Here is a 15,200-nt window from a genome sequence, read left to right as displayed (position 1 = left end):
CAAAGTCTTCGGTCTTACACAAGAGACGCTAGGACTCGGTGAAAGAGCATTCTAGTATCGCGATACACATGGAGTCCGAATTTAATCCTTTCAGTCTCAACAATTCCAGGGCGTGTGTGTGTGTGTGTGTGTGTGTGCGTGAGTGTTGGGGGGTGTACATCCTTCTCTCCACAACCAACTCTTGAGGCTCCAGAGCAGAGCCAGCCTTCTTGAACGAATTGAACAGCTGCTGGCATTCCGTGATTTGGGTGTTGTAGAACCAGACAGACACACACATCACTCAACTGAAAATCAAATTATTTTATTTATTCAAAAAAATAAAATGTTCCATTAATTAATGTATTAACATAATCCTTACAACTATGGACTGTGACGTCCTGACCAGGACAGATTTTTCACAGACTTTCAGAGCAGCAAGTAAAAAGAATGTTTCTAGTGGTTCATACAGCAATCAGTCTTCATTCCGGTAAAGAGTAGTAACAGATTCAGCCCGAAGGTCTGACCCACCAGCCTCTCCAACTCTAGCCATATATACTGTTTAAGATCCCCAGTAGGCTCTTAATGTAAATTAACTAGACTTCTAATGCAAACGGGTCTGGCTACCTTCCGCTCTTCTAGATTATAATTGGGTTTCTCTGAGTCGTGGCCTAAGATGGTTCCCCGTGGCCGACCCCCTCTCCCACAGCTGCTGCTGCTGCCACTTCCACCACAGGTTGGTTCCTGACCCCGGGAGTCTGAACCATGCCAGGGGGTGGACCTCTCCTTGGTCACCACAACACTACTGTTTGGAAGGTTATGGTGACCACATGTTAAGTGGTCAGAGTGGCTGGTTTGTCATGTTGGTCATGTTCTCCAGCAGGATATATACAGTCATCTTTTACAGAACGGTCACTCTCAAACCCAAGAGATCTTACTGCATATAAATGCACTAAGTGGCTGAACATTCAACTAGCTAAGACAGCCCATGACATTAAGCAATACCTGTGAACCTTCTACCGTTACTATAGCAGCACATTGTTATAGAACACTGTTGGGAGCAATGCATTCTAATGCTATAGTGACCAGAATATGGCTCTATCTTCAGTTCCTAACCCTAGGAGACCCCATACCAGACACATAAGCACAACCCTTGCATTATGCAATCACAGTATATTACATAGCATCGGTTTCCTTGACTGCAACTAGTTGAGGTACATGATGATATGAGACTGTGTGGTGATTGTAGCCCTGTGGTTTTACAGATTGATCTGGGAAAAATTTAAAATCTGCTTCAGCGCTGGTGGTTGCTGGTGGTAAAACCTGAGTTTAGTAGCTGGTGGTGACTGGTATGGATGTCTGTAGTTGTAGGGTTTAGTATCTGGTGGTGATGCCTGGTAGGGATGTCTGTAGTTGTAGGGTTTAGTATCTGGTGGTGATTCCTGGTAGAGGTGTCTGTAGTTGTAGGGTTTAGTAGCTGGTACTGGTAGATTTTCAGTGGCACATCACGATAGAGGTATTTGACATCCTGGTAGTGTGTGTGTGTGAGTGTGAGTGTGTGTGATTTTAGAGCTTGGCCACTGGTTGTATATCCTGGTAAAGAGTGTGTGTGTGTGTGTGTGTGTGTGTGTGTGTGTGTGTGTGTGTGTGTGTGTGTGTGTGTGTGTGTGTGTGTGTGTGTGTGTGTGTGTGTGTGTGTGTGTGTGTGTGTGTGTAAGAGAGCAGTTTCAGAGCTCGGCCGCTGGTGGTATATCCTGGTAGAGTGTGTGTTTGTGAGAGAGAGCAGTTTCAGAGCTTGGCCTCTGGTGGTATATCCTGGTAGAGGTGTTTCTGGAGGAAAAGGAGGATCTTCTCCCATGCGTCTTCCTGGGCGTCTGCATGAGGCTTAGTCTGACCTCCCCACAGCATGATCACTACAACACAACTGCCAGGTTAGGAGGCACACTAATAGTGTGTGTGTACCTTTTATTTATGCTGTGTTAAGTGATGAAGGTACTGAAGTGTGTGTATGCGTGTGTGTGTACGTACCTTTCTCCCCATTGAAGTGAGTGATGAAGTTACTGAACCGAATGTGTGGAGTGTATGGAGGCTCAATCAAGTGACCTGCATCTGGGTATGACAACACCGTCAGCAGGTGACGATTTCCAGACCTTTCCATAATCTGCTCCATCTGTGTCCACACACACACAGACACACAGACACAGACACACACACAGACACACACACACAAACGATTCATTGTTAATCCAGGATGACAGTCCTAGTGGATTATTAGAGACTACTGATCAGCATACTGTTGACTTGAACATGAGCCATGAGCATGACACTTTACTGTTGATGAGGAATATCCCACAGTTGGTCACTAGAGATTAGTGAATACATTCCATCTTGAACTTTATAAAGAGGAGCGTTGGAGAGAATACATTTGCAACTGAGTGTGTGTGTGTGCTAACACACACTCTTTACCAGGATATACAACCAGTGTGTGTGTGTGTGTGTGTGTGTGTGTGTGTGTGTGTGTGTGTGTGTGTGTGTGTGTGTGTGTGTGTGTGTGTGTGAGAGAGAGAGAGAGCGAGAGAGTGAGAGTGAGAGTGAGAGAGAGAGAGAGAGAGATAGAGAGCGAGAGACACAGAGAGTGAGGGACAGAGAGAGAGGGACAGAGAGATAGGGACAGAGAGAGAGAGAGAGAGACAGAGAGTGAGAGACAGAGAGAGAGGGACAGAGAGAGAGGGACAAAGCGAGAGAGAGAGAGAGGGACAGAGAGAGAGAGAGAGGGACAGAGAGAGAGGGACAGAGAGAGAGAGAGAGAGATTGAGCAGCAGGTTCACTCACGTCTTCAGTGGACTCCACAGTGGCCCAGTTCTGATCATCCTGAGCGATCACAACCAGCAGAGGACACTTTATCTTGCCCACCTGTGCACACACGCACACACACACACACACACACACACACACACACACACACACACACACACAAGCACGGACACAAATCAAAATTCACATACTTGAAGCATGTTTAAGAAATGCACCACACAGACTATTTCTTACCTACCTTTCATCAATACACAGCATGCTGCCTTAGTAATGTTTCATTATGAATAATAATCTCACCTTGCTGACCTACTAAAAAACACCACAACACACACAAGTTAAACTCCCATCTAAAGATATTCTCTGTCCCTGTCACACACACTCATACACACACACACATAGATCATCATAAAATCATCGGTGCCAACCTGCCCACCATCCAAGACCTGTACACCTCCAGAGTCAGGAAACGGGCAGGAAAAAAATCACTGCAGACCCCTCACACCCCGGACACAAACTATTCAAACTCCTCCCCTCTGGTAGACGCTCACTGTCTGCTAGCGGATCACTGTTCGCCAAAACCTCCAGACACAAAAACTGTTTCTTCCCCCTCGCCGTCTCACTACTGAACAGCTAACCCACTGTAGCATATATATTTATCCCTGCACTTCTGGCACTTTCCACTTCTTCTTTGCACTATTGTTGTGTAACATTTCACAGCTACTGTATATAGCCATTCCGCCTCGTATATACTTTCTTAAACTTCTTAGACCGTTGCACTGTTGCACTGTTTGTTTTGTATTGTGTTGTAATGTATATTCTGTGTAAGCACACTGAGAGCCACTTTACCAAGTCAAATTCCTTGTTTGTGCAAACTTACTTGGCCAATAAAACCTGATTCTGATACACACACATGCACGCACATACACACGCGCACACACACACTTACATCTACTTTAAGATCAGGCTCAGTAGGGATGGGCAGAATGACATCTCTCCAGATCACATGATTATTCTCATCAATGCGTGACTTGGCCAAGCTCCTGCAGACGCGGACACACACACACACACACACACACGCACGTTACACTGCTCTGCCTTGGAAGATCACATAACGTCATCCTTACACACATTCACAGCATGCAGGCTAGGCCATAGGCACATGTATTCACACAAACCCACACAAACACCTAAACTGCTTATGTACCAGACATTTGGAGCCCTGGTGAAAATACACAGAGGTAAAGACCTAGAAGCGCGTTATCTATCGTACGGAGATGATCTCTCCACACTGTTACATATTCCATACGTATGGGGAACAGACTGACGGAACTGACTGATTGTGGCCTAGGTGAAGGCGACAATCCAGGCCTACTCATACACAAACTTTCTACATACATACACACGTACATATTATGTACAGATATGCAATCACCCCCCCACGACCTCCATCCCATGCCTTCGCCTGCTTCGTACCCCCAGTGTGACAGACGGGTCTGTGACCAGCGCCTACCATGGCTGCAGAACCGGATGGCTGCTTGTTTGCGCTGGCTTACCTCCATCCCCCCACCCCCCTCCCTGTTGCAAGTCATGTCATGTTTCTGTCATGTTGTAAAATGGATGTGCTTATGTGCTGAGGTTTTTTTCCTGTTCCCACACTGTACTCCTCTAGGAGCATGGTCTGGGGGTTGCCCTTTTCCCTTCCCTCTCCTCATGTTATGCTGTTATTTTTCCCTCAATCTTGCCACTCTGGCAGGGGGACTGCCAATGGAAACTAGCCTTTTGGCTATAATTGGGTGCATTTACATGAATGTACACTGTCCCTCTTGATCAAATAAACAAACATTTAAATTGAATTGAGACCCATCGGAGCTCCGGGCCCTGGGCCGGCCAGAACCGATCATTTTACCCCTGGAGTTTCACACAGGCAGTTTATCTGGTTGATGTTGTGCCTTGATTGCACAGTTTCTGAAGGGTGCCAAACGACACAGGAAAAGACAGGTGTAGCCTCTGTAGCGGGCACACATTTGGGTGTGTGTGTTAATAAAGCCTTTGCTAAGCAAGATTGATGAACAACCAATCATGTCGCTGTCAAATTGCTGACCACATTTTTACCAGAGATGTTCTTAAACTGTTAAGATTGCCACTTCCCCCTTTAGGACATCTCTGGCTTAACTTCTCTAGCAAAAAAAAAAAAAGACACTTTTATACATAACACGTTCGGTCTGTCATCCGCCATTCCTCCCCCCCCCCCCCCCAACTAGTTCCCACTGTACTTACTGGTTCATTAGCTGGAAGATCTCAAAGAGGGTCTTGTTGACAGGGTGAACATGACTACCACTGATACACACACAGCACCGGGGCTGAAAGAGACATTATTCACAGTTTTAGTATTTATTTGGTATTTATTGTCAGCACTGACTGCATAGCAGGTTTGAATATATATATATATATATATATATTTCACCGTTCATTTGTCAACAGACTTAAAAATATGACTTCTTACTTGTGTTACTCAGAACTTTTTACACAAATCGTTCCTTAAAATCCCACATTTGGGGATCCCACGAGGGATTACTGTATACCTTCTTTCTTGAGCAACTGTACTTCTGAAAGACTGTATTAATAAGGGGAGTGTTTGAGAAAGTACATTGTGTGTGTGAGAGTGTGTTTAAGAGAAAGAAAGAGAGAGAGAAACGGACAGACAGCAAGACTTACCTTGGCGGTTTTAGAGTATGCTGCAAGTGTGAGGGTGACTGACGCCCCGAAGGACAGGCCAAGCACAGCCACTCTATCTGAAGACACCTGAGGCAGGGACTGCAGGATATGATACGCCGTCTACAACACACACACACACACACACACACACACACACACACTCTTTTAAAAAGGACCCATTATTTTGTTGCAAACTCTTACACACCACCACCACCAAAAAAAAAGAAAAACAAAAGCATGTAGACTCATGTGCCGTTTCAGTGCTGTGCCGAATGGCTTAACTTGCTACGAAACACCACAGCATGATCTCCATCACATGCATGTGTGTGTACTACGCTACTGCTAGAACAATCTGATAAAACACACACACACCAAAGATTATGGGAATTTGGGTGAAAGGTTACAGGCTGGACTATGCCTTAGACAGTAAAACACACACCTCAAAGTATCTGGTCTCAATATCCAACGTCCGCTTTTTATTCGGAGTGAGGTATTCCAACGCCAAAGCAACAAAGCCATGTGATGCCAGGAGGGCGGCCCGGTACTCCACCAGCCCCCCTCCCCCTCCCCACATGTCCAGGACTGCAGGAAAGGGCCCCGGGCCTGAAACACACACATACACACACAAGAATAAATGTGAGAAATATGCACACACAAAGCCATATAGAGACAGACCAGACCAACACACACACACCGTTTTAAACCTTTTTTTGCACTGTTAAATCTGCACAGCGACCTACAGCTGCAGGAAGTAACAAAATGTACAAACTGGCAAAATAGGCTCTCTTTCCCCTTCATATGTATACAAATCATATTCAAAACATCATATTCAGACAGAGTGTGTGTGTGTGTGTGTGTGTGTGTGAGTGTGTTTGTGAGTGTGTGTTTGGGTGAGTGAGTATGAGTATGAGCGTGAGTGAGAGTGAGAATGTGAGTGTGAGAGTATGTGTGAGTGTGTGATTGAGAGTGTGACTGTGAGAGTGAGTGAGAGTGTGTGATTGAGTGAGTGAAAGTGTGTGTAAGAGTGAGTGTGAGTGGGAGTGTGTGTGTGTGTGTGTGTGTGTGTGTGTGTGTGTGTGTGTGTGTGTGTGTGTGTGTGTGTGTGTGTGTGTGTGAGTGTGAGTGTGTGTGAGTGTGAGAGATTGTACCTGGTGGTATGAAGAGTGTGCCTTTGACCCCTTGTTCCCTAATGTCCACACGCTGCACACCTGGCGCCAGGTACCATCTCTCTGTGACAACCGTCGCCAATGCGGCCTCTTCAGAAAACCCCTGGTTCATGTGACCTTTGTAGACTGATATGTTCACCACCATTGGAGACAGAACGTTCCTCTTTCGCATCCTAAAACATCCCAGAAAGACATTTAGTAGCCTGTATGGACGCGCACACACACACACACACACACACAAACACACACAAACGCACACAAACGCACACGGAATATTCAGTAGCCTGTACTAAGCAGACAGGAGAGTCTCACAGACATTCAGTCACTCTGTCTGATACATAGCTATGCTACCTGAGCCCGTGTCTGCTACCGGGAATGGGCCGCAGGCTCCAAAGTAGGCCCATGGGTTCAGTTCCAGTGTAGGTCCCACCACGGCTTGCATCTTCCATAACTACGAGAAAAGGGGAAAAGGGTTTAAAGTCAGCAAGGTCTACAGACAGAACAGTGACCAGTCGATGCATTGTATTATTACATAGCAAGCTAGCCAGGCTGATGCAAAGGCAAACCAAAACACACCCCAGCTTCTCTACTGTAACTGAACCCCTTTGACCAGCCCCGCACCTTTTTTCCACCCATCCTGAAGGCTGTGAAGGCATACCCAGGTAATGCATTCATCAGGCAGCCACCACCACACACCTGACCTTTGTGTAGTGCATGTGCTAACGGTTGCTCGGAACTCATATAAACAAGAGATTATGCTCTAACTGGTAAAAGATAGGCCCGTTATTTAGAGCAGTGTCCAAGCTGTTCATACTGTCTAAAATGGCGCAAGTTGAAGATTGTACCAGTCAGATGTTACAAAACTGACAAGTAAGACAATAGGCCCATTTTTTTCAAAGTGTTTTGGTTGTAGTCAAATAATAAAAAAATCCAGATTAGTTTAAGACAAAAAAAAAATATTCCTTGCCATCTTGGTCTCAAGAAAAGCGCAGATGAAATAGTTTAGGCTACAGTTTTTAATATTTTGAATCTGAATTTATAAAACTAAGCTTTAATATATTAGATGTCAATTAGTCATATTTATTGATTATTGCTATTTATTAACAGATGTTCAGAGACGTTGTTGCATGCTTTTTTAGAAGTTACCTGGCTAATTGAGTAATCCTACTTGGTGCTATATCCCCACCTGGATTCTAGTTTCTGAAATGCAGCTGTCTGAATGATGGACATTGTACGCAACACCAAAGCTGACATTCTTTGCACTTTCCCATGAATAGTGGGGTATTTAATTTTATGATCTGGGAACAAGTAGGCACTTTCTGCAATAAACTCAAATGAGTTTTTGCATCATATTTAGTTATAGTTTCCTATCACAGATGTTTATCTGTCCTTCACATGACCATATGCTATCAAAATGAATTTAAGGATGGTACCAAAACTAGTTGCCTTCAAAACCATACCTCAAAAAGTCTCAAATTGTTGCGTAGTGTTACTTTAAATAGCTTAAGTTAACCTAACCAAATTTCTGCCTTCAGTAGCTTGGCTGTAGTTCAACTCCTTCCAGTCTGAAGTGATCGGTAGCTTGCAGAGCTATGCTTTCAAAGTAGCTTCCCCAGCGCTGGTTACCTGTAACGGTTCCATTTTCGTCGCTGGTATAATGGCCAAACGCCTCCCAGTAGTCTTTATCCTCGGAGTGATGTAAAGAATGGACCGTCACCTCTTGTTTTGGGTGTAGATTTCTCACAACTATCTGAAACTTCTCGTCCACCAGTGCCCGGGTAGGTTGCACCGACAACACCGGACACACAGCCATTGAGCTCGCCGACCTACGAAGACTGACATCAGCAGAAACATTTATCTTTGGGCTACTCTTGAATAAAATGACATTCCGTTACTTTTACCTCTTTACAAAGTCTTCGGTCTTAAACAAATGACGCTAGGACTCGGTGAAAGTGCATCCTAGTAACGCGATACACATGGAGTCCGAGATTAACCCTTTCAGTCTCAACCTCAAGTCCACATGCCAAGAGTAAAACTGAACTAAGGGGCCAGTCGTTTGGTAATAAAAATGAAGAATTTGGACACAACAGGAGAATTGCATAGCCTACCTTAGCCAGATGCAAGTCGGAAGTTGATGTCTACCCGAAACTAACACTCGTGCAGTCTTCTGTGCCAAGATGCAATAACTTCTGAAAATCATGACTGCGTTTCCCCTGATTGTCGTTGATCAACAATTTCAGTGTCATCTGTTGCTTAGCGAAAGCCAGAGTGCGGCGAGACGCTTCTTTCGAACAACCAACGATACTGTATGCAATATGTCTGGAGGTTGTGGTCTTGCCCCCTGCCTGCAGTTAGGGTGTTTGAAGATAGGGGGTTTATTAACTACAGCCATGAACGTCGCTGCACTGCGTGCTTGAAGGCGTGGATTTATGATGGTAGCTGTCAGTAATATTTTGTGCAACTTTTACGAGTTCAGAATATTACAGATAGTCTTTTGATAACATAATTTTAGATCAAGTAGCGAACTGATCTCAATTCTGGCGATAATGTAGTGCATAACGGCTGACCCTGCAACGGATTTGGTCAAAGGTCGGTATATCAGCTTCTCTATAATTCAGGATATCAAGATTGAAATATGTAATACATTATAAATATTGGTGGATTAAAATTTTTTGTGTCATGAGCTGCTTTGGCATATTCAGGAGAAAGACTCTGAGCCAGAAAGGGTTGTGGCTTATACCCAATGACAAAATAAGCTCCTATGAGATTAACCTTTTCCCTTAGAAGTGTAAAAACAGCAAGAACAAAGATAACCATTAACCAAATCTCACACAATGACCAGTGGGGGGAGCCAGCTTCATATGAAACAATAAATGATTGCCAGATGAAGTCAGGTTTGCGTGCCCTTGCTGGACAAGGAGCGCTACTAGGGCCAAGACCAATTGCAAGCGTCTTTAAGGGTCTGCCATTGCACGAGTTGGAATGCTACAAATCTGGACACCTTCACACACACCTCATAGAGTGCCTTCCTCACCTTCACACACCTTTCATAGAATGCCTTCCTCACATTCACACACACACACCTGGTGGAGGGAGAGATGGAGGGAGAGAGGGTGAGAGAAATGAGAGTAACAGTCAGTGGACAAGCTGAAGGTCAAAGTGCAAGGCGTAGCGTGACACAGTACCTATTCAGCTATGGGGCAGTAAGGAGTTTTTGTGTAAAACAAGTGAGCTAGCTAAAAGCCTACATACAGTACTTGCCTTGCTTACATTACCAGCAGCAGCACAGCTGGCATGAATGTAAAATAAAAGGGATATAATCACCAGGTTCTCACATCACCATGTACATGTAAATGTCATGTTATGTACTATACTGTAAACACATAAACATTACATAATGGCCAATGCTTATGTGTCTGCTATGTGGGTTATAATAGCTGCCAAGGGTGTGTAAGAAATGACAGTATGTCCTGTGTGAGAACATTAGATTCGTGATAAAGCAGCGGCTGTGACCACCAAAAGTTGTCCGTGATAATCTCCAAAACGGTCCCCACACTAGTATTGCTCAGACACCTGGGGCAGGAAGCAAACTGAGGTGTGAGTGACTCCAACCAAATATAGCATGGGAATGGGGGCAGGCCACTGAGAACCATCTCAGGCAGTGGGTCAGAGAAACCTGATTATCATACAAAACAATAAAAAGTGGCCAGACCTGTTTGCATTAAAAGCCTAGGCCCCTAGGAGGTACCATTAGAATTATGTGCTCCCAACAGTGTTATATAGTGTGCTGCCATAGTAACTGTGCACAAAGTTCCTGGTGGAGCTTCTGTCTTTGTATTTTAGCATGCTTATGCAACAGACAGGATATGGCTTAATGTCACCATCTGATTTTGCAGTTGAAGGCACAGATAAGATTCTTTTTTTTAGAATTTTGAAGTTATCAGAGCAGTGTGCGTAAGTGAGAGTTCTGTGGAAGTCTGACATCTAACAGGAGCCCACACACTTCCATGGCTGTAAGGATTATGTAAATAAAGTCTAAAATGAATCTAAAATCATATTTGAAGTGAGTGATTCATGTGTTTAGTCATCTGAATCACAAATAATAATAATAAACTTTATTTGTATAGCAACTTTCATGCAAAACAATGCAGCTCAAAATGCTTAACAGCAAAGAAATAACATGCACAAAGAAATTACATGCAGTGATTCACATAAAAATAAACATAAAATAAACACAAACATCAGCATAAATAAAAGATGGCAGCCCTTAAACTTGTTATATTGCTTAATGTCACAGCCCGTCTTATCCCAGCCACTGTGACGGTGTATTTCGACACAGGATCTGTGAGATTATTAGAGGAGTGTGCATATCTGCATGAGCGTTCTGTGAAAATATGTCAACTGTCCCTCTCAGGAAAACTTGCACTTTAGTTGTAAGGCATATGTTCATGAATTAGTCGTGTGGAATTCTCTTAAATATTAGGCCTAACACTGTATTCTTGAAACATTATGACTTTATTCTCATGATATTATGACTTTTCTTAATGCAGCCTAAAATTATGACATTATTTTGGGTCCCCTAAAACTATATATTGTAATTATTATAGTATTATATTATAGTAAAATAGAATTTTTACTATTTCACTGTCTTATGTAGCTTGCACACTGCCCCGACAAACGCCAACATTCTCCAACTAACGCCAACAAACACCAACAGTCGGGTCAGTGTGCGCCGGCAGTTGGTGTTAGCCGGCAGTTGGTGTTAGTGTTAGTGTTAGCCGGTGTTGGTGTTAACACTGAGTACTGGGGTGTTTTCCAGACAAAGATATTTAGCAGTGTTTAGTTGTGTGAAATGAAATCAAATGTGAAAAATAGGCTATGCAAATATTTAGGCACCCTAATCATTTTGCTGATTTGAATACCTGTAACTACTCAATACTGAATAATTGCAACACATAATTAGTCTGATTGTTAAGCCTTCATTTCTATAGAAAGGTGCATCCAAACATTAGAAAAAGTATTTAAGGTAGCCAATTGCAAGTTGTGCTTCTCTTTGAATCTCCTCTGAAGAGTGGCATCATGGGGGCCTCAAAACAACTGTCAAATGATCTGCAAACAAAGATTGTTTAGCTTTGTGTTTTAGGGGAAGGCTACAAAAAGTTATCCCAGAGGTTTCAGTTGTCAGTTTCCACTGTGAGGAATGTAATCAAGAAATGGAAGGCCACAGGCACAGTTCTTGTTAAGGCCAGAAGTGGAAGGACAAGAAAAATATCGGAGGCAAAGGCAAAGGATGGTCAGAATAGTCAAATACTACCATCAGACCACCTCCAAAGTGCATCGCTCAACAATTCAGCGCACCTTGCACAAAGAACAGCTGTATGAGAGAGTGATGCGGAAGAAGCCATTTCTGGACACACGCCACAAACAAGCTCCCTTGAGCTATAGACCTAATCAGAATGTTTGTAAACAAAGGTTGCCAAGGTACTTCCGGGTGGCTAACTGTCATCCTGTCAACAGTTGTTAGTATAGTAGCATAGCATAGTAGTTTATAGTTGTTCTGCCTCTAGGCATTTCATTTGAATTGTCGAATTTGTAAAAATTTCAGTTTCATCCAGACTTTGATTTTGACGTTGTAATTTTGAGCCGTGCAGGAAGTAGGCAGGTAAAATTGTTCAGAATAATGTAGAAACGGCAGGCTGACGGTCATTACACCGGAGAGATTCCTTATTACAGGTTGATTCCCCAGCAGAGGCATCGCTGTATCTTGTTATAACTAAGTTAATTTCATTGTTTAAAAACGTAGTTATAATGCTAAAAAGGCAATGTTAAAACGTGGATGCTATTAGGAAATGTTAACAGTTAGCTTAACATGTGCTTTCTTTACTTCATGGAACTAGGTGACTTGGCTAATTGCAACATTTAGCTTTTTGTGTTCTAGTTTACTCTTTCACCCTTTGATCACTTGAATTTATTGTCGTGGATTCAGTACAATTTGAAGAATAAATCTGCAAACAAGAATACAAGACATTCTTCATCTTTATGAATATAAGAGAGTTTAGCTCGCTGTCTAGTTGAAGTTATCACACCTCAACGAGGACAGTACAATAGTAGTTAATTTACGAATCGATTAACGTCATGCCGAAGACGTGTTGTGTTTGGGGTTGTAATACCAGATGTACCAAGGAATGTAAAGAATTAGGTTTAGGCAACCAACCACTCATGAACGGATTTGCGGAAGACATTTTCTCACAGGTCATTTATGAAACGTTTTTGTTGGGTTGCTGTTGGGTAGCATAACGGTAGCATATCGTGCAAGCTTGCTAGAGTGATAATGCTAGTCCCGTTGTTGTAAATAAACAAACCACAGACAGTGGCGTGATCTGGCTTGGCTATGATACGGTTACTTAATCTTTTTTTATAATGCAGGTCGGCCAAACCCTGATGCTGATCACACTGATTTTGCCCAATCACAACACCTGGGACCTGAGTTAGCTAACTCCAGTCCAACCACATCTGCTAAGAGAGAACAAACCCTCAAAACTGCTCATCTACAATACAATGACAAAGTTTTCAATACTGTCAATAAGATAGATAGATATGTACTAAATTAATATCTGTATGGAAACATTCTTGTGTCCAGACAGATAGCTGGAAAGCTACAAACAGTCCTGAAAATTGTTCATCGTTAAGTTGGATATTGTAGCGATCTCAGTCGCTACGAGTTTGATACAATAAACCGTTACAATATGACCGTTACTCGCTAACAAATATCAACAGCAACGACATCGGGAACGTCTCTTTTTTCAGTTCACAAGATCATACTCATAAAACGTGTTGTTATCATATTCACAATTATGAATAAACGTGTTTGTAGCCTGGTTAAATTACATGGAAAATCCTGTTGGTTTGTTAAGGTTTACTATGGGCAGGGGCGACGTTAGCCACCCGGAAGTAAGTTATTTGTTGTTGTGACGTCACGTTGAATTGTCGTATACAAAAGCAACAACTGCCAACTTTAGAATGTTGGCGTTAGTTGGAGAATGTTGGCGTTTGTTGGGGCAGTGTGCAAGATGCTTTAGCCTGAATGGTTCCGGACCAAAGTAGGCCTACCAAAATGAAGATACACGGGGGAAAATAAAATTTCTTTCGAAATATTCATCAATATAATAGTTTATCTGAGTCTGTTTTCTGGAAGGCTTGGACATGTGTCGTTTGAATGTGGTTCTTATTTTAGGTTAAGCCATACCCGTTCACTGGCGCTCCTGATTTGCACACATTTCAAAACATTTTCTCTTTTCTACCACAGCGCTAGTGTAACGGGGGTAAAAATGGACATTGAATGTATCGCGACTGTGTTCGGGACGACAACGAGGGGGGGGAATGTAACAGGGGCAAATGTTATCACATCGAACATATGTTTGGGGGCGGGACAGCCTATCTCTTTCTGTGTATTTGTCGTGTCTGCGCTTGTGAGACATCCCTCTACAGGTGTTCCCTATATGCTGGCTGATTGACAACCTACGGGATAGACTGTGTCAATTCATGAAAACAAACCGATATTTCCTCTCTGGGTGCTCGGCGAATTCCACGCACGGCGACTCAAAGGGATTTGTTCCACGCACTCAACACACTGTAAAGCTCCGGGAGAAGCAGACGCCGCCAATAGTGACAACGGCTACCCCGAGACTTATCAACGCACGCTCGTCCTAAGGGAAGTAACCAAACCAAACGTTATCACTGAGTGATTAGACTGTGGTCCGAAATTTTGTTGTGGCTCATTACTGCTTCCTTGTTTCCCAGCCTGGACGGAGCTGCTTCTTATTCTTCTTGTTTTATTGCGGTTGGCACGCAACTTTTAGTGTGCATTACCGCCACCTTCTGTACTGGAGTGTGGATCTGAACACCCTGACTAAATCCTATAAAATAAACCTGTCTTTTTCAGAAAATGAAAAATAAACTTAAAACAATTATCTCCAGAGTTTCTTTGAAGTATGTTGGCTAAATTCATTACAACTTTTTCCTGTTTCAGGAGGCTACAAAGTATATTTCTCTGCCGCTGATACATTGGACACTGCTCTACTGCATGCTCTATGGTCTCTTGACTACATCCGCAATCACAGAGTCCATCAGCATGTTTATTAATTCTCACTAGGGTGTTATTGAGTCCCACATGCCCAAATCTCATTTTCGAGATGATGTTTTCCTCCTGATTATTCCTTACAGTACTCCTGCTACCCCCAACTCTTCTTTGAATTTAGTACAAATTCCTTCCTGTGCTTTCATGGTCCCACATGTATTGCCATATATCTCCAACCTTGATCTTAATGATGCTTCTTACTTTTGCTTTACTGTGATGTTCATTGATCTCTACTTCTTGTTTCAATACTGCCTGTTTTGCATACCTATCAGCAGAGGTGTAAAGTAACGAATTACATTTATTCACGTTACTGTAATTGAGTAGTTTTTTTGTGTACTTTGTCATTTTTAAGTAGTTTTTGAAATCGGTAATTTTACTTTTACTTAAGTAGA

General features: G+C 43.0%; 1 protein-coding gene across 2 annotated transcripts; it reads right to left on the bottom strand.

The window, feature by feature from the left end:
• Positions 1-1,641: 1,641 nt before the first annotated feature.
• Positions 1,642-9,084, bottom strand: LOC116224029 (acyl-coenzyme A thioesterase 5-like). 2 transcript variants are annotated; one of them, XM_031582539.2, is made up of 11 exons: positions 8,780-9,084; positions 8,298-8,506; positions 7,023-7,122; positions 6,654-6,844; positions 5,945-6,108; positions 5,506-5,625; positions 5,068-5,150; positions 3,737-3,830; positions 2,809-2,889; positions 2,005-2,146; positions 1,642-1,889 (listed from the first exon to the last, which is right to left on the bottom strand). In XM_031582539.2, exons 1-11 carry the CDS (start codon positions 8,869-8,871, stop codon positions 1,765-1,767), a joined length of 1,401 nt encoding a protein of 466 aa, XP_031438399.1. In that variant the 5' UTR covers positions 8,872-9,084; the 3' UTR covers positions 1,642-1,764. The 2 variants fall into 2 exon arrangements, with proteins under 2 accessions (XP_031438399.1, XP_031438400.1); XM_031582540.2 differs by lacking the exon at positions 8,780-9,084 and having other exon boundaries at positions 8,298-8,716.
• Positions 9,085-15,200: the final 6,116 nt, after the last annotated feature.

This window comes from Clupea harengus, chromosome 16 (genome assembly GCF_900700415.2).
Source record: "Clupea harengus chromosome 16, Ch_v2.0.2, whole genome shotgun sequence".
Classification (NCBI taxonomy): Eukaryota; Metazoa; Chordata; class Actinopteri; order Clupeiformes; family Clupeidae; genus Clupea; species Clupea harengus.
This window is presented reverse-complemented; position numbering and strand designations above follow the sequence as displayed.

What these genes read in the sequence shown, in the direction of transcription:
- LOC116224029 (XM_031582539.2), bottom strand. Translation starts at nt 8,871, where the DNA reads ATGATTTTCAGAAGTTATTGCATCTTGGCACAGAAGACTGCACGAGTG. An exon ending in CACACTCTTCATACCACCAG is followed by an intron (nt 6,109 to 6,653) that starts GTACAATCTCTC and finishes TGTGTGTTTCAG; the next exon opens with GCCCGGGGCCCTTTCCTGCA. An exon ending in TTGAGACCAGATACTTTGAG is followed by an intron (nt 5,626 to 5,944) that starts GTGTGTGTTTTA and finishes TGTGTGTTGTAG; the next exon opens with ACGGCGTATCATATCCTGCA.